Source organism: Engraulis encrasicolus, chromosome 2 (assembly GCF_034702125.1).
Source record: "Engraulis encrasicolus isolate BLACKSEA-1 chromosome 2, IST_EnEncr_1.0, whole genome shotgun sequence".
Lineage (NCBI taxonomy): Eukaryota > Metazoa > Chordata > Actinopteri > Clupeiformes > Engraulidae > Engraulis > Engraulis encrasicolus.
In genome coordinates, this window is record NC_085858.1 from 53,091,928 (window position 1) to 53,111,927 (window position 20,000).

The 20,000-nt window shown below is 42.3% G+C and overlaps 3 protein-coding genes across 3 annotated transcripts in view; 1 reads left to right on the forward strand and 2 right to left on the reverse strand.

Moving 5' to 3' along the window:
* Positions 1-5,092, reverse strand: part of tecpr1b (tectonin beta-propeller repeat containing 1b) — a 33,913-nt gene extending 28,821 nt beyond the window's left edge. Inside the window, exons 1-4 of the mRNA XM_063191575.1 lie at positions 5,008-5,092; positions 4,227-4,526; positions 2,903-3,088; positions 1,843-1,965 (exon numbers count right to left, since the gene is read on the reverse strand). Of these exons, the coding sequence (XP_063047645.1) occupies positions 1,843-1,965; positions 2,903-3,088; positions 4,227-4,451 (534 nt within the window). The 5' untranslated portion in view covers positions 4,452-4,526; positions 5,008-5,092. The remainder of the gene's footprint in view (positions 1-1,842; positions 1,966-2,902; positions 3,089-4,226; positions 4,527-5,007) is intronic.
* A 734-nt stretch (positions 5,093-5,826) lies between these two features.
* On the forward strand, positions 5,827-14,011 carry bri3 (brain protein I3). The gene is made up of 3 exons (XM_063191520.1): positions 5,827-6,418; positions 7,500-7,614; positions 12,156-14,011. The coding sequence occupies exons 1-3, from the start codon at positions 6,247-6,249 to the stop codon at positions 12,286-12,288; spliced, it is 420 nt and encodes a 139-aa protein (XP_063047590.1). The 5' UTR covers positions 5,827-6,246; the 3' UTR covers positions 12,289-14,011.
* Positions 14,012-15,934: 1,923 nt separating this feature from the next.
* Positions 15,935-20,000, reverse strand: part of baiap2l1b (BAR/IMD domain containing adaptor protein 2 like 1b) — an 86,356-nt gene continuing 82,290 nt past the window's right edge. Inside the window, exons 13-14 of the mRNA XM_063191485.1 lie at positions 18,560-18,600; positions 15,935-17,741 (exon numbers count right to left, since the gene is read on the reverse strand). Coding sequence (XP_063047555.1) covers positions 17,666-17,741; positions 18,560-18,600 — 117 coding nt within the window. The 3' untranslated portion in view covers positions 15,935-17,665. The remainder of the gene's footprint in view (positions 17,742-18,559; positions 18,601-20,000) is intronic.

A 20,000-nucleotide genomic window follows, 5' to 3' on the forward strand; every position in this document is an offset into this window, starting at 1 on the left:
CAGTGCAGGCCACAATCCATCCATTTGTATGCTACTACCAAGATCAGTTGAAACTGGGAAAAAAAATCTGTTTTGTTGTTATTTCAGACTGCAACATTCATGATACAATTGCTGTACATCTGTTTCGGAAGCTCCTAATTCAGTTCCTCAGTGACACTTCATCAATGACAGAACGTCCAAAGAAGATCCTATATTTTTTCTGATGGCTGTGCTGCACAATATAAGAACCTTAAAAACACAACAAATTTGTGCCACCACGAGGCAGATTTTCACAGTACCTGCAGAGTGGCACTTTTTTGCCACATCACATGGCAAAGGTCCATGTGATGGCGTTGGAGGGACAGTTAAATGGCTTGCTGCACGAGCAAGTCTGCAACGTCCTATTGACAATTAAATTGTAACGCCATACCAACTGTTTGAATTTGTCAAGGATAATGTCAAGAACATCCATTGCCAGTTTGCCACAACAGAGATGTACCATCATGAAGCTGAGAACCTGTTGAAAAGGTTTGAATCTGCAAGAACTATTCCAGGTACTCAAAAACTACACAGCTTCTGCCCATTGTCAATGACACAGTTGGAAGTTAGGCCATTTTCAGCATTCAGAGAAGGCAGAGTTGAAAAGAGTGAGCTCAGTAAAGGAATGTGTTACATTTTCAAGCATCAAAGGATATGTTGTAGCTGTATATGATGGCAACTGGTGGCTAGCATGTGCTGAGGAATGGTATGCCGAGCACTGGAAAGGTGAAACTGAACTTCCTGCATCCTCATGGGCCATCTCCATCCTTCACCGTTTCCCTTCAGACCAGATAGACTTGTCATGGATCATCAGATGTGCTTCTGGTAGTGAACCTGTAACTGCAACGGGACGTACTTATACATTATCTACAAAAGACACAGCTGCTGCTTCAAATGCACTGGTAGAGTACAAAATGAGAGTGTAGCCATTGATTATCTCTTTAAAGTACGTTAAAGGGAAGATGGCACAGGTACACAGAGAAGGAATGTTCAAACATTCACATATCATCATTTGGTGTGTATAAATGGACATCTGCCTTAGTTTCTGAAACCTGGGACCATGGACACTGACCATTTTTGTTTTGTTTTTGTTTTGTCATGTGATGCTACTATGGTATTACCATATTATTAGTAAGTGGTCTGTATGATGCCATATTTGTGAGTCAAATTCTCTCTGAAATGAATAACAAACCGAACACCAGCATTTTAGGTGCTGCTCATGACATTGCCGGCTACGTTTGGACAAGGAACTGGCCATTTTAAAATATAAGTTTTTTAGATATGCAATTTTTAATTTTTCAATTTATCATAATTCATATTCTGAGAGTAGTTGTATTCCAAGCTGATTGTGTAATATGTAGAGCCAGAAAAGAGCTTTCAAACAACACCACAGGCATCTTTTTGTGACTAACACTGACTGATATATTCAAGGCTGAATGTATAGTGTCCTACCCTCACATGTGAACCTTTCTCCCTTAATATTAGTGTCAGATTCAAACCAATGCAGTTCTGGGGTGCTACCTTGCTACTGAAAAGGCACACCAATTATGATTGAAATCCGGGTCGGTCGGGTCCCAAAGTGTCTGATTTCACGTGAAATGACCCTAATGTAGCCCTTAGTTCAACATAAAAAATGTGTGCAGGACTGGCAATGTCACATGAAAAAAGCAGAAACAAGGTCCGTTGTATGTGTGTGTAATGTCTCCTGAAGGCCATGCTGTCAGAAATGTCACATGAAAATAAGAGAAACCTGACCACTGTGTTGCGGACTGTATTTCTGTCTTCATGTACTGTAGCCCTCTTCATGTATCAGGATATGCCTACCTTAGACCATGATCCAAAGGCTCTGTAACGCCGGTTGCGGAGCCATCGTCTGCGGCGGACACACGAGTTCCACTTCTTCTCCTTGCTGAAGCTGGCGGGGAAGTCCACAGCATACTCCCAGCCCTGGACATGAAACGCAGATCAGTCAAGTCAAGTCAAGTTGGTTTTATTGTCAATTTCTTTACATGCACTGGTCATACAAAGAATTTGAAATTACGTTTCTTGCTTTCCCATGCAGACATAGACTAATCTAGGTAAGGACATAGACAGTATAGACATAGACAGTACTCATACATGGACATAAGACAGTATGGACATAGACAGTGCTCATACAGACATTTAAAGTGCAGGACTGGACAACAGAAGACTTGTAGAGAACATACATTAAGAGGAGGTATTTTGTTGTGCTTTTTTTTTTTCTAAAAGTCCTTTGTAGATAAAAGTGTTGGTTGTAAAATATATATCTGAGCAGGGCTCTAAATTAACACCCACAGACTGGACAAATGCTGGTGAAATTTCAGTTTGGCTGGTAGAAAAGAAATCTTACTAGCCACTGTGACCCATTAGTGAGTGTGTGTTTGGCCAGTGAGACTAATGTCTAGCAGCAGTTTTGACTAGAGATGAAAAAAGTGAAGCTAGAGCCCTGTACCTGAGCCCTCTTCATCAAATGCAGCCTAACTCACATATCAGACATACGTACAGTGCGAAAACGGCTATGAATCCACTGCATATATGTCTATTCTATCCCTACACTAATGAATTCGATAGATGTATTTTTTTGGTCTTTTAACATACTTTTGTGATCAAAAAAAGAAAATTAATTCAGGGCCAAAAAAAACAAGCAGCACACGCATGTGTGCATATATGCGCACACACACACACACACACACACACACACACACACACACACACACACACACACACACACACACACACGCACACGTGCACACACACGCACGCACACACACACACACACACACACACACACACACGTGCACACACACGCACGCACACACACACGCACACACACACACACACACTTTCTCTCTCACACACGTACCCCTGTGCCAGAGGAGGGTCTCCCGCACGTCTCGTCGTGGACGAACCAGTCTCCCTCCCACTCCCAGCTCTCGGAGGGCAGCTGGAAGCTGTGCAGGGGCTGGGAGATCAGACCAGCCTCGTCTGTCCACGCCCAGCGGTCCGTGGGCAGCAGCATCTCCGTGAAGCCCTCCAAGGGATTCCAGCGCTGCAAAATAAAGAATTGATAGTTATATAACAAAACATTCGTTTTTTCATTATTATTATTATTTTTTTTTAATGGATTCCAATTAGCTTGTGCCATAGCAGTTCGCTAGTGTAACGTAAGCCATGCATACATAGTTTTCAATTCTTGGGACATCACTTCCCCAAGTTCATCATAAGTGTTAGCAGCACAATACATTGTAGAATCATCAGCATACCATTACCAGAGTAGAATTTTTAACTACAGAGGGCAAACATTTTAAATATAGAGTACAGTAAAGGTCCAAGGCTACTTCCTTGAGGCACACCACAAGTTATGTTACTGATATTCTATACGCTGCCATCGTAGCAAACTGTTTGTGCTGTGGCCCTGGGGTTGGGCAAGGTATTGCAATGACCCTGTATATTTGGGGAACTGGCCTTGCCCCAGGGCAGACTCCTGACATGATGTTTAGTTTAGTTTAGTTTGTGAGTGTGTGTTTGTGTGTGTGTGTACTCGTTATTTACTCCTTATAAAAAAAAAACCAAAAAAAAACCCAAAACTAACCCCTCTGCAACTGCACTTGTTGTTCTGTATATCTCCTGTGCACTTTGTATTTGCTTGTGATGTTGGCTTGATTATGTCCTCTTTTGAAAGTCGCTTTGGTTATAAAGCTACTGCCAAATGCAATGTAATGTAATGTAATGTATATTGTCTGTCTGTCTGTGTGCGTGTGTCTGCCCCATGATGTCTAGTCATCTACAGGGGGAGCCAAACACACAGCATCACTTCAGAAGTGTATAAAATTTACTGTACAAATGATCCTGAACATCACATGCATCTAGTGTTGGACAGGGGCCCAGTTGCCAACACTGCTCTTCTTTACACTGTGTTTTCAGCCTGCTGGTCTTTTGTAAACACTGACCTCACGTCAAAGGTCATTCAACTGCCATGCAAAGCATTGCATATTACAAAAAAAAAATCTTTGACTTGCCAAAACCAACTAGGCTAATATAATGCACACTGAGACGTTCTATTGACACAGAGATCTTGTGTGTCTGTGAACAACGAGGTGGCTGTTATAACCTGGTAGTTACACACTCATTCTTCATAGTTCCATCCACGTCCACTATATCCCTTGGGCATAACGTCACCAAATCACCTGGTTTTCATACGTCTCCTCTTGATAGCGTATTGCCACATCGGTTGGGTTGACATTGAGGTACAGCTGATTATCGCATCCGACGCCCCAGCAACACTGTTTGACAGCTCCCAGCTTCTTCAGTTCCAGCACCTTGTCCTTAGACCGGTCCCAGCGCCCTCCAGCGGTGGACAGCGAGTACACCCTTCCATACACATCCACGGCCCACAGGAGGGAGCCGCTCATGATGGAGGTGCCCTGCGGCAAAGATGAGCGCCTTCCAGCCCCCCTCTGGTCAGAACTCCCGCTGAAGCTCGTTCCCTGCAGATTATGAATGTAGTATTTATTACATGGGCGAATGCAGAGCACGCACAGACGTTACCATATGGTTTGGCGACATTGGGCGTTACGCAATGACTTATGGTATTCTGCTTCGGTTTATGCGCTGATATGTGCCGGATGGCTTCGAAGGGCAGCAGACAATTTCTGGTTGTTCCTAGGCGCTCTTTCCATCAGGTTATTAACAGTCTATACTTGTGCAACTGTTGGCTTGAAATACACGCAGTTTGGCACAATAGCAGCATTCTGGCTGGCCATCGCCAACGGGACACTTGACAGGTTGGACTGCAAAGCATCCATGACATTGGACACCCCTGTGGAGCAGGGCTAGACTTCACCGCCTTTAAATAATTCCTGAACAAGACAATGGCCCTTTCCAACAACCCCGAAAACACGAACATATCTACATTTTCACACGTAATAAGTGCGTCGTAAACAAACTAGCCTGTTGTAAATAACTCACCTCCGCAGTTGGGATATAGTGTAAACTCCAACGGTGGCCGATTTAGCTACATCAAGTAGCAGGAAGAAGTCATTGTTATATCAAATAATAGACCAGCATAAAAAACTGTGGAGATAATTGGTCGTATAAATTGATACACTGGATAAAATCGATACAAGATGCTGTGTAAACGCGTTTCTACCTGTAGTGTTTATTCCCATGGTGGGAATATTCTTAAGGATTCAGAATCCACCACAGGAAGCTGGGGTATTTATCACGGATTGGCTGTCATGACATGGAGTCTTTGCATCCGCCTCGATGATTGGACAATCGTTCTTAGCATGGCCGGGGCGTTTTACTGCGTCTGCTACAGCTGTTTAACGGGCATATTTACATGTAGAATTATTTATAATGCGCGCCCTGAATAATTCAAACTGTGGATCCAAACAGTGGTTCACTGAGATGTGACTATAAGTTGATGAAGTTTTAAGTTGAATTACCACGTTATTCCATATTCTGCTTTGCCGAGAGTAGACCAGTAGCCTACAGAATAACCAGTGTGTGCGAAATGTAGGCCTACTTTATTATTTTTCGACGCAGCCAAGTTATTAATTCCTACTACAATCACACTCCAAACTATATCGTTTTTTTATTCAGTTAATGTAAGTGTTCAATGGCCTGTATGGAAGACCTCGACAAGCATTTCATTAAAATAACCCAAGTCAAGTGGACCTATCAATAACAGTGAGTGGCTACGTGCTGTCTGTAATGCGGTGGTAAAAAGCGCTATGTCCCTTTAAGACGCGCTGCGCTTTGTAGACGCCCAGAGCATCACATGATTGCTGTCTTGTGACAGACCCGATAGCAGGAAAACGATTTTTGAGTTTTCGAAGGAGTTTACGTAAACAACTTTGAAGGTGATGGTGGACCAGAGATAACCTCGTAACAAAAATGAATTTAAACTGAATTTTAGCTTGTCTTAACGGTAAGCAGTCTTAATAAGTCTTAATAAGACGCATCGGCAATGGGTTTGAGGCGCATTATCGCCTTGGCGCATGGCGAGCGGTGAAGTTTCTAGTTTCTTGGTTTCGTTGTCTTTGTTTTCTCCCCACACGCTTTCCGTCTTTTCGTCTAGCTCGGGCACTTTTGTGTTTTGTATGACGGTCAGGGGATCACAACAGAAAATCAAGACCTCAAGGTGAGAGCGCAGCTGGTTTAACAGTGGGGAAATCTCGTCGCGTCAACAACACATTGTCGAATATGGATAATAAACCTCTCCTGCAAGACAAGCCCCCTGCTTATAACACCATTCCGGGGGCATATGAATATGGGGGTCCTCCACAAAATTATGGAGCTATCCCAGCGTCTGCTCCGCCACCACCAGCTGGATTTCAGCAGCCACCACCACCTTATCCGTATCCTGCTGGCCAGGGTAAGAGCACTTTCACTTCAGTCGAAACAAAACCAGGTGTGCAAAAGTGTAATTACAGTCACTGCACGAAATAATAAGCATTTAAGTGTGATTTTTCTGCTGGTGTGGCATGTTGTTACTGTTGTTACTGTTGCAACACACTGTTGCCACTGTTACACTTGCAAGTGCCCCAAACTTTGTTGTTGACTCACTCAAAGCAAGTGAACTTTGCTCAGAGAACACATTTCATACCCTGTAGGCTAGCCTACTGTACCAGGGGGCGCCCTTAGTAAAGGAACTAGTTATTTCAAAGATATATAAAAATGGCAAAATAATTCACAATATTTGTAAAATAGCCTACTGTATTTTTCAGTAAACTCACACAGACCTACAGTGCTGTAGTCTATCCAATGGGCTTCAAAATGCCCACGCAGGCTGTTTATCTGTTATCTACAGTCTACGTCTCTAGATAGGTAATATTTATCTTTGGAGGTGATAATGATCTGCTTTAATCCCCTCTGACCATTGTTTGTAGCCTATACAGATCCATATTATTAGAATATCAAGAACAAGTTGATTTATTTCCATAGTTCCTTCAATAATGTTTAACTTTCATGGACTATAGATGCATACTATTCTATTTCAATCATTCATTTGTTTTCTTCTTCTTCTTCTTCTTCTTCTTCTTCTTCTTCTTCTTCTTCTTCTTCTTCTTCTTCTTCTTCTTCTTCTTCTTCTTCTTCTTCTTCTTCAAACATATTTAGACCTTCCAGCAAAAAAAAAAACATGAATTGAGGAATTCACATTTTTAGAATATTGTAATTAATCACCATTTTCTTAAGAAAAAAAGAGAGAAATTCGGGTCATGTCAAATCAGCTGAAATTTGGTACGTTCTCTACATAACATGTCAATGTTCAAAACTTGGTTAGAGGTGTCTTTGTCCTAATCACTGCCATGATGCATTTAACATTGAATTCCATCGCAGAGGCAGATTCACACTCACCAGAAATGAAACCCCATTGAAAACGACTGGGGTTTTATTGGCAGGTGTAGCGACCTCAGGAATGTGATGGCTCTGTCTGTTGTGCCCTCTGTCTGCAGCCTACCCAGCTGTGCCAGGCCCTGTGCCACCTGTGTCCCAGCAGCCCAACTACGCCAACACGTACACCATCATCCAGCCCTCTGTGGTGGTGGTAGGGGGCTGTCCTGCTTGCAGGTAAGTCTACTCGACACACAGGCCCAACACTGTTTCCCATAACATGTCTACCTCCTGAGACATTGTATGACCATGTTGCAACCACAAAAGGGATGGCTTGCTCAATTTTTTTTTGTATTTTGCATTTTTACGGATGCCTGATTCAAATTTTAGCTATGAGTTATATGGTGCAACAGTTTGTATTGTTGGTAGTAATATAACTGGTTATGGACCACCTTTGCACATAGTGTGTACCCGATCAATATCTTAGTGCTGAGTGCTCCGGTCATCCCTGGCCTAAGAAGTAGCCCAGCTTTTTATTCTGCCGTCCTCAGTCAGGAGCACCATAGAAGCAGAAGCACAGACATCATTCTTCAAATATTTTAATGCTGTTGGGCGCAGAGAGCCCTCTTACAGACTGATTTGCAATATGACTGAGAGTATGCCAAGGGTATCTCATTTCAACTTGAATGAATCCTTTGTCATATACAGTATTTCTAGTTGTTGAGCATCAAAAGAGTTATTGTTGTCTACATTCACAGACAGCCTGCTTTTGGTGACAGCTGTATTTTCTTGGTAACACAACATCTGATTGAATACTTTTATTTTGTTATCTAAAAGTCCAAACAGAATAATTTTGTCCCATATGAGGTAAATGTGTTTCACTTGAAACTTCCAAAAGACCACAACGTGATTATAGAATTTCCTTAACAGGTAGCCATGGTTATACTTAACATCATGCTTGGGAAAACTTTACTGATTTTCCAAACATCTGCAACAGGAAGTGTGCCACACATAAAAAGACCCACTTTCAGTAAACTGTCATGAATCATTGAACTGCAAGGCTTCATGACCTCCCGTCCTTCATGACTCATCACCCTGATCTTCCTTAGTTAGTCACAGCCCGTCAGACATACAGTAACACACACACAGCTAACCACTGTGCCACACAAGCCCGGCCTGGTAATCTAGCATTCAGGGTATTTCCCAGTGGGTCGACAGTTGTCAGGGCCCGATGCTGTTGGATTTTTTTTGAATTTTTTAGAGACTGGCCCACATTATAGAGCTGACTGCATAAAAAAATGCCTGGGCCTTTTCTGTTGTCAGTCCAGCACTGGTGACATTAAAACTTTTTGCATGACTGCTTTACTTTGTGTTAAAGGGACACTGTGCAGGGAATGGTCAAAAAAGGTACCGCAACTATGCTGCTCATTGAAACTGGGCTGCCTATTGCCAAATTTGATCTTAACATGAAAGTTTACGAAGTAATAAACAAATATTTTCTAGTATGGTCCAAGTAGAGTCATTTTTGCAGCTAAAAATGGCTATTTTGGGAAATTCAAAATGGGGGACCATGGAGAAGATCCCCCTTTTCATGTAAGAAAAGTGCAATTTTTCCAGTCATAATGAATACTTAGAATTTGATGGTGGTGGTAAGTTTTCATGAAAAAGGTAACATTAGTGAATGGGCAGCATGAATTCTGGAAATAAACAATAAAAAAATCTCACACAGTGTCCCTTTAAAAAACGCACACATGACAAGTGTCACTGGTTACCAGTCCAGTAACCAGTAGCACCATTACTTCACTGCAACAGTAGCACTGGCCAGTGTGGAACTGGTTCTGCTTGTTTCGACTGAAAACTTTCAGGTGCAGTTGCCAAAAAGCTGGCATTGGTATTGGTATTGTCATGACTCCCTGAAGTTGCTTTCCCTCAAAGTCAGAACCAAAATATCACAATGCTTGGTGAAACCTGTGTACCAAAATATCACAGTTTTTTGGTGCTGTATGCATTCATGCTCATGATGAGCTAGTTCTGGTCAAGTAATGACACCAGCACTGCAATGGTCTTTGTTGTAAAGATGTTTTAATGTTTTGATTCCAGCATACTCTCTTTTTTTATTGACTAAATCGAGGCTTAGAAAAGTCACATTACTGTGTTCTCATATTCTGATCACTGGCTTACCTCATGAAACCCTGTGTTTGTCTTGGCCAATATGTTTCTGGGTAAGCTGTGGTGTGTAGTCATCATTCATGTGACAGGCTTCTGAGTGAGGTTAGGACAACCATGTGAGTGCTCGTTTGTTCATTGTGTCAAAGTTGTGGACTTTGTGACACTATCTTTTTGAAGCATTGCGTCTGCCGTCAGCAGGTGCTCTCCCCCCCAATGACGGCCTGTTTCATTCATATGATGTTGTTAAACAAGGATAAAATATTATTTTATTTTCTGTTATTTCATTTAGCAACAAAACAGTAGCCCAGTTGTTTGCAAACGTTTGGCACCAAATGCAGTACTATAATGTGATGACATTCACATTTTGTACTTCCCCATTCAAGACATTGGTTGGCCTTCTGAAAAAAAAGAGGAAATGTTTTTTTATTTGACAATTTACCCTGTTCTGTATTGTTGTCAACGTGTTGTGCCTTGGGAGACAGCACTCATCAGGCAAAGCTAGTCGTTTGCATTAGGCAAGTTCATCGTTGCTCACACAAATATAGAAAGTGTGCACCTCAGTAAGTTTATTTTTAGATTTTGGAATATTCCAGAGGTGAGGAATTGTGCCTTGAGAGGGGAACCTACTGTAACCTTCAGTGTTGCCAGATTGGGCTGTTTCCCGCCCAATTGGGCTGCTTAGGATGACCGTGTGTGGGAAAAATTGGCATTTTACAGAAAAACCAGCCCAATTTTTGCCATAGAAATCAATAGAATTGGGCGGGATTTTGTGCTTCCAGGCGGGGTTTGAGCATTTTTTGGGCTGCAAATCATCAGCCTCATCTGGCAACCCTGGTAACCTTGCGTACGGTTATCCGCTGCACTCCAATAGGGCTTCAAAACACAGGGTTACATTTCCATCTAGGGTGGCGTGGACTAACAACTATGACCCACAGTAATGTCAAGCCAGATGTTTCCAAGCGACGCCGCACTACATTTCATGGATGTTTTGAGTCTCAGCAGCACAGTTGTCCTTTGATTCCACCACAAGACCCATTTCTCAACGGAACAGAAGTACTGAACTAAATGAATGCATCTTAGTCACCGAAATACTTCCTGCCAAGCACATGGGCAGGCCATGACTGGACAAGGGGGAATAGCATTATTATTACACTCTAGTCCTGACCTCTAATTCCATCACGGCCAAATTCCAATCCTTGTGAAATCTGACACGTTCATCACAAGTCCAGTCAGTCATTGTTTAGGGGTCATTGTCTAAGCATAGCAAAATCTGTTACAGTTACTTAAGGATGGAGGAACTTGTTGGCCTGAAGTCAAACAGTGTAGACCTCCAATAATAACATACTACGCCTACGTATATAACGGGGCATCTTTATTTATATAGACTACCATAATCACTTTCACTGTGAAATGTTTAGTTTTAATATGGACTCGCAAGCCATTTTCATCATGGGTGTTGGATCTTACAATGCAGTTATAACCATCTGCACTGTGTATTTAGCAGTGAAAATAAAGCTTGGACTTCTTTGCTTAAGTTTCAACAAGCAGTTCCCAGGAACAAAAAGCAACACTTCTTAACAATGCTATAGAACTTTGCTCCCGTGGTGATGTGTCTGTTGGTGAGAGGTCCTATAGTGTTGAAGTTTTGTGGGGTTCTCTGACACAGGGTTTAAGTAGACCTAAGCCTTTCTAAGCCTAGCGGTTTGAAATAACATAGTAATTGATCCGTCCTTTCTGTGACTTATGTAATGGCCACAACTACTAGTGCGTTTATTATTACTAGAGAGAGTAGAGAGAGAGAGGTTCCATTGGCCCATTGTTTCCGGGTTCTATTATTGGGGGGGAAATTCCCCTTTAGGCAGACCTAGGCAGACCTGAGGACTGTTCTATTCAATGCTAGGAGCATTATGACACACCCCTTTAGGCAGACCGGAACCTGGTCATGTTAGGTGCCCATAGAAACCTATTATGTTGGCATATCTCTATACTTAAATAATCTCTGTTATTACTATGTAAATGTTAAGATGGAGGTAGATCATTTCTCCCACGTGCTAGTCTGGCTATGCCTCTGTATGCTACAGGTTGAAGCTACAGTCAGACCGCCCTATCCATTACTCACCTGTTAACAGAACTGATGTGCCATTGCACTTAAAACAATCATGTGTAAAGAAATCCCACACACTGCCCATTCCTCCAGCAAGCTTTAATACTTGGCATTTAGCTTTAATGATGTAGCATTAAAGCGTGTTGGTGGTGGAATGGACAGTGTGTGGGATTTCCTTACAATTGACAGCTCCGCTGGGATAATATCCTACGCACCTGGCCAACAACAGAGGTGTGCAAAAGTGTCATTTTGAATTGCACTTTAACAAACATGCCCCATCTAGCTGTCAGAAATGCTCGCAATGAATTGGCCCATTTTCCTGAGTGAATGTGAACTGCTCTTGAACTGTGTGCCTGGCCAAGAGTACTCTGACGAGCAAAAACGTCAGCGTCACAGGTAGTATGGGTGCGCCCAGGCTTGCCAGGCGCTACAGTCATGTTGTGAGACGACTGCCTGTGCGTACAGTTATGTGACTGATTGCGTCGCTCTGCCTTCTTCTCTCCAGGGTGGGTGTTCTGGAGGACGACTTCACCTGTCTGGGCATCCTGTGTGCCATCTTCTTCTTCCCCATTGGCATCCTCTTCTGCCTCGCCCTGCGCCAGCGCAGATGCCCAAACTGTGGCACCACCTTCGGGTAGAAGGCCGTGCCAGCCAGGGACCAAATGGAGCAGGAGTGGGCAGGGCTTGGAGTTGGGTGTGTTGAATGGTTGGTGGGCTGGTCGGTGATTATTCTCACCACTAATACCACCACCAACACCACCACCACCACCACCCTCCTCCTCCTGCCCTCTCTTGTCCATGTTGTTTTTTGTCCATCTTTCATCAATCATATTTGCACACCAGTTAAATGCCATACATAAAAAATACAAACAAAGCAACAAATACGTCTATCGATAATGAAGAGAATCATATTTTAACGTGCATGTGATAACATGTTAATTTTTCCCCCCAATGACGACAAACGACGAGACAATGCTAATTATTGACGACGTGTATTGATGATTAGCTTCCCCAGTCCAGACCTCTCTCATTCAATCATCGGTGCCTTTATTAAGTCTGTGAGTATGATGTGACGTGCGTGCATGAGTGTGCGTGTGTGTATATGAACGGAGCTGACCACCTGTGCTCCAAGCAGCTGGATGATGACTTTACCTTCTCATCATACCTTGTTCAAGTCAGGCAAGGCGGCTGGAGAGGAACTCTTGCTGCTCATCACACCACACTGGACTGAACGGAAAATAAAAACAAGCAAGATGGAGACCATGACACCAGTTTTTTCCTCTAGCCCCCCCCTCTTTTCAAGACATGTGCAGGTCACTCTGGTTGACGCAGTTATGTTAACCATTGCTGCTTAGCCGTGCATTGTGGGAAAAGGGAACAATCTAGAAGGTGACATGTCACATGACATGTCTCCCTGCTGTTTGAAGGACTCGTGGCCAACATGATGAATACGGAAACAATCATGCAGTTCACAACGGATAGAACTAAGCCTGCTCGTCCCTTTCGAACTTTCATTCACCCCCTCTCTTTCCCAAAATCCTGATTTCTTTATGTTTCACATTTTAATTTAGTAATCTTCATATACTGATTCACCACTGACTGCTATGGCATTGGTGCTGTATTATCCGCAGTCCTTTTTATACGAGTCAGTTGGCTATGTTAGATGCTGTCTATATTGCACCAAGTTTATACACAAATATGTGTTTTTTCCTTCCTCAGAGACGGTGATTCTTGCCCGTTTCATATGTTTTGGGGGCCATAATTATCCTTGCACTGCACTGATTTTTTGCATTTTAGAAATGGGATGATGAACCTGTGCATTTTGTATGAAATGAATGATGTTTTGTCTCTTCGTAATGTATGTAGCCTTCAGGTAAGCAGCGCAGGCTGTGTTGTGCTTAGGCTCTGCTGGCCTCAGAGAGTTGGCAAACAAAAATTTAAAACACCTAAGTTGCAATAAAAGTTTTTTTTTTAATCATGCCAAGGCTGCATGCCAGATAAGTTTCAATGCACACATTTTTTTCTTGCTTTTTGTTAAATGGTGTATACAGAAGCTTATTTTTTATTTTGGTAATGACTGTAAAATGTGCTATGTTAATTATGTTATCAATTGAGAAATGTCTTACTTTTTCTGTCACTACTGTCCTCTCCCACTGCCCCTGTCTCACTCCCTGAGAGTTTGAGTGGATGAGTGTGTAAGCAAGGCTTGCTTATCAGAAACTTTAATGAAAGGATATTTTACCCCCGCTCCACCATGTCCCTTTCAGCAAAAAAAGCAGTGCATGCCATCACGATTGATCGGTTTGCACTTTTTATATGAGAGATATACTGTAAATAAAAATATGCGAGTGCATCCTTGAAGACTTCTTTGTGTCCTTCTGTTTTAAATAGTGTGCGGATGTTGAATTGGGCAGACTCACAGTAGGGCTGTAGAACAATACTGCTGTTTTGATCAATGTTTGCCAGTTCCCAGGCTGAATCATTCATATCTAAAGTAGGATAATGACTGTGCATTTTACTGGAACGAGAAACCATTCTATTCTATTGAGCGCATTTGGCGGAAATGTAAATGAAACAAGTCTGGTTTTTCGTTTCTTGTCATGGGTATATGAATAGAACAACTGCACCGCCCCAGCCTACACTTTAGATTAGAGTAGAGTATCATTTATTGATCCCAGGGGTACAGTAAGTCCTGTAGCATACATATATGCATAAATACAGAAGACATAATACACTAGACATTACACGCATCCTTACACATTTCAGAAGTAGGATATGGGGCACCTAAGTCACGCCCTCTACTTCCTGGTTCATGGGGCAGAGGGAGTCAAAAAAATAACTACTGGGCTTGAAATTAGTGGTTTTTCGACACTTGTCCAAACCTTGGACCTCCACTTATGCAACACAAATCCACCATGACTCGCCTTGTTCACTTCCATTCAATTTATTGCAACTTACTGCCCCATGAACCAGGAAGTAGAGGGCGTGACTTAGGTGCCCCATTATGCATCCTGTGAAGCTGAGTCCACCAGATCAGGTCCATGGAGATGTAACAAATGGGGAAGGTAAAACTTTAGAATAATGGTCCCTTTAAAAGCTTTGTTTACACTTGTAAATGAGTAAGGACCAACCTGCAGCTGCGCAGTGGAGTAGGAATGGTCTCCTATTGTATGGGTTTGAGGTGAGTTTGCCTGCTGGACACCTCTATATCCAGTGGTTCCATGTCTTTTGGACAAACTTCCAGGACTGCCGTGGTTGGGCTGTGTTTGCTGTGTTAACATTGTATTTCTACTCATTATAAACATTTGTAAATGTTTTGTTGATATTTATTTTGTTTCTTACAACAGTTCATAAGGCTTTTTAGACTAATATTCCAAAGTGTTACCATAGGGAAATTATAATTGAAAAGATGTTATGAGCATTTAAATGGTCTATTCTCAGGTATCTAGGGTAAGAATTTTGAATCCAGCAGGGTGTAAGTTTGTTCTCAGAGTCGGTGGATACATCCTAACTTTCTTAATTAGAATTTAATAAACATGTTATAATGAGTGATTCAGTGATTTACATACACAGACACACTTGCAGAAATAAAACATTTATTTTTTCGTATCTCATAGAGCAAGTATGTCACTCAAATGTCACATAATCAACGGCAGCGTGAAAGAACAATAATAATAATTAAAAATAAAAAAAGCTTTGCACTAGGCCTCTGAATGGCTCCCTGAAGCGCCAAATTTAAATGGCAGTCAGTGTAACATACTATAGGGAAGCAGCTACCAACAGTATTAGGGTCACTGATGTTTATAGAAGAAGGGTCATGCAACCACAGCTAACGTCACTATTATGTGAAGTTGGTACATTAATTCATTGTACAACATCTTTCTTTTGGATGAAATTAATGTTCTTCATGTAATGCAGCAAAAATAATTTGATCCATACAAAAGTGGCATGAGCAGTGGCTGCACCATGAGACTGCTGCTACTACAAACGAATGACCCTTTAAACTCTCCATTGCACAACAGTACAAACAATGTCAATGTCTTTATGTTTGTAATGGGATAATTGAAAGGTTAAGGCAAATGTGTGATTTTCCATTGTGGATCAGATTCAAACTTTCAAACACTATCCTCAATGTTTACAAAAGAAACAGTAAAATTGTGTACGTTACATATTGCTATGAGACAACTCTGAAATCTATATACTGTATGAGAGCATCAGAGAGAGTGCTGGAATAGTTTAGCCATGGCACAGAAACTACAAGTGCTGATGGAAATAAGCTACAGGTTAAAGAAGGAGAAATTGTGATTTATTCCATGTTTAGGAACACATTTGCAATGCATCGTTAAGTTTTGCTGTAGGCCAACAACAGTGCCAAGGGACAGAACAGTATATGAACATTTTGGGATACCATGGATATCACTGGTTTACATAAGTCACAATATGAAATTACAAATAGTTCATATACTTTTTCCCTTATATTACACCGTATCCGTGTTTGCTCACTAGATTTATTTGGGCCACCAAGAGAAAACTTATTGTAGCAATATGTGTTAACCTTCAAGGGGTTCCCAGCGTGTGTTTTAATCCCCTCAAGTCCCCTGTGTGTGTGTGTGTGTGTGTGTGTGTGTGTGTGTGTGTGTGTGTGTGTGTGTGTGTGTGTGTGTGTGTGTGTGTGTGTGTGTGTGTGTGTGTGTGTGTGTGTGTGTGTGTGTGTGTGTGTGTTTTGGGTCCCCACAAGTCCCATCTGTGTATTGAAGTCCCCAAGTAATTATTACATACAACCAGGCCTGCCTAGTCTCTCTGTCCAACGTCTTACATCATGACAAATAATCATGTCTGTCCTGTGCATCCCTCCTTAGTGCTTGGATCAAGGTGTCCAAAAATGTATTACCCACTTTGTATGATTATAACGTTCGTGTTCATAAAAATTCAATCAAATTTTGTCACTGCCGGTTCTCAAACCCATGCCTAAAGTTTTCTCTACGAAACTTAAAAAAGACACTGAAAGAGAATGCAGCCATTGAATGTACAAGAAAATCCAATAGAAGAATGTGTGATTTGCGTTGTCAGCAATAAATTCTATACTTTGAAAATGACAAACATATATACATTTTGGGACACCACGTATATCCACCAGTTCTTGCACATACAGACAATATACCAACATGCAGTTCTTCCCCCCTTCAGTCCGCATGTACACTGTAACATACACGCCTGATAAGTAATGAATGAAAAGCGTGATTGTCACCAGACAACACATGTCATTACAACACAGACAATGCTGTCAGGTGGGCAGTCAGTATACACAGTTCACTCCCACATTAAGTTTCCCACATTCAGTATTTGTCCTATGGCAACATGTCATCCGCAACAGTGATTTCAGCAAAATACGTAACAAGATACTCAGCTACATTATATACATATGTACCCACCATTGTGCATTTACAATTTTTAGATTTCATCAAGTCATTCTACTGTGTTGCATAAATTGCCTATATCACTAATGGCAATGTCAGGAATGACACGTTAAAAATCCTTTAAAATACACATGATATCTCTGAACATTATACATAAATACATGTACAGTCCCTACAGACAGTACGTCCCTACTGACAAACGTAGTTGTGAAGTCACAGTGCCAGACTGGATGAACAGTATACAGCATTTTCCTATCTAAACACCACAGACTGAACACAGACACTCTGTACCGCTGTCACACACTGTGTCTGTCTTTCCCTCATACATGCATCTGGGGGGTATGCCAAACATGACCAAGTGATAAACATGGCTGTTAACCTCCAGGAAGTGGTAAACCTGCTAATAGATAGCTCACATGTGTCATTTAGTTAGGAAAATGACAGAAGCTCCTGGCTCTTCTATTAGATGATTTACCACTACCGCAAGGTTAACTTGGTAACCTGGTTTACTACTAAGCCTGGTTCTTGGAATACCTCCCTGGCGTCCTGAGCCAAACGGGACTCTGGCCCCCATACTTGTGCCTCCTGGTCCCCTGGTCTATTTGATGAGGGGGGCGGACCTGTCATTGGTGACCGTGGGTCGCAGCTTGACAGTAGCGAACGGGTTTCCTCCTCTGTTGGGGGTGGCAGAGATGAAAGGGAGCTTGTTCAAAATCCTTAACGCTTTTATCTTTCATGCATCAGGATTAAACATACACCCGGTCAATATGTCAACTGAAAGTTTTGCATACGGTGCACTGGCATGCATATCAGCTAGCACTCAGAAGTTCAGTGATGTGGGGGGAAAAATCATTCAGCGATCATGTAAATATGCAGCCATGAAATGAAAGCACCGTGCCATAAACACATTATGGGACAATGACTGTCTTTTTAAGTTGTCTCAGCAGTCAGGTCTATGCTTTATGATAGACCCAAGTACTGTACGTCACTTAACATGTCATGGTACAGTACAGTTATGGTGTGTGTATTAGGACATGGTGGGCATAGTAGAAAAAAAGGCATGTGATTAGAATGGGTACAGTGGCATTAACACACTCTAAATAGTTGTACGCAGTAGTGCTCATCATGTTCAAAATAATGTCACAGAAATGTCGCTAATGTCAAAAGGCCAGTGTTAATGAATGTCTGCAAGCACATTATGACAACAACGGCAGACTAAATATGACATTAACCTCCTTGGCCTGTACTTAAAGTAGTATGATGGCAGTGATTGTTATAATAGGAGTGGAGTAGTGCATCAGATGAGTCCAGGTAACAGCTGATACAAGAACAGCTAGTCTATAGTCAACCACCCCGAGAGAGAGGGAGAGAGAGAGAGAGAGAGAGAGAGAGAGAGAGAGAGAGAGAGAGAGAGAGAGAGAGAGAGAGAGAGAGAGAGAGAGAGAGAGAGAGAGAGAGAAGACTGAAAGACGGAAAAGAGAAATGTACTTACGCAAGGAAAGGTGGTCTTGAGATGCCATTCATTCTAGGTGTCTGCAAAAGAAGAAAACACAAAGCATTAAGGACATGTACTCTAAAAAAAAGGAAAAAGCTCAATTTACAACCTCTGTTCCTTTGGCCCCTTCAGAGATACGGCACAATATGCATGCCAAAGCCTGAAGATGATGATATCAAGGCCAGTCTCTGTTGCCACAGAAACCAGGTTCCCATGACGAGGCAGGCTAAGACATGTGAGCGCAGCACACGCATTCCACCCTGTGACTTATCGAGCACCCAACAGGAATGCTGCACATCGAGACAGGCATGTCTCAGTCTCATGTGCTGCTGTCGATCTCGTGTGAAAGATTCACATCCCTGCATTCTTTAGAGTCCTCACACATGGTCACTAAGCCCTCGCTGCTTCCCCTGTCTTCATCCAATCTGTTTGGTGACTTTGAAAGGGTAGAGGCAAAGTGAATGAACTGAGGGAATGGCTCCGATAGACTTCGGAAGGAGAGTATCAGATGCTGATGAAGAAGTTAAAAGGAAGAGTATTCATATAGACTGGCTAGACAAGAGCCAGAGAAGGGAAACAGTCATGATTTACGTATAAATACTTTCCTTCGAGTGTCTAGGACAGTGGTTCTTAACCTTTTTTTCTTAGCGCACCCCCATACCTGTGCCGAAGACAAGCCGCGCACCCCCAACACAAACTTCTACATGTGTATATTCACTAAAAATTGATAAATGAGTGATTAATTACAACGATTCTCGCTTGAGACACGAATCAGTACCTGAATGACTTTAAATGGGAACCAAAACTTGTTTAATTTGGACTTAATTTGGCCTAATTATAATGTTTACAAGTATAATTTTGGTCACAACCTCTACGCAAACAAAATTCTGAGCACCCCCTGGAATCTCTGGCGCACCCCCAGGGGGTGCCCGCACCCCAGGTTAAGAACCACTGGTCTAGGACATGATGGTGTTCAGCTTTCTTGTTCAGAGAGGTATACTGGGTTCATCATCAGCAGTGGTGGAGGCAGCTGACCATTGCTTAAGTTTTTAAATTGGGAACAATAAATAATTCAAATTCCATCCACCGTGCAATTAATCTATTTCTGGGCTTCATTCTGCTGCCCGCTGATTGAAAAGTGATGGATGTGAGCCAGGCCCTTTTCTAAATATGTATTCACCACACAGTGTGTATGCATCAGTGTGTGTGTGTGTGTGTGTGTGTGTGTGTGTGTGTGTGTGTGTGCGTGTGCGTGTGCGTGTGTGTGTGTGTGCGTGTGCGTGTGCGTGTGCGTGTGCGTGTGCGTGTGCGTGTGCGTGTGTGCGTGTGTGCGCGTGTGCATTTGTTTATGTGTGGCCAGTGGAGGTTGGCATTGCACTACCATTTACTTGTCACAAGAGGACGCTGTTTGCCTGTTTGTGCAGTGCTGGTATGCAGC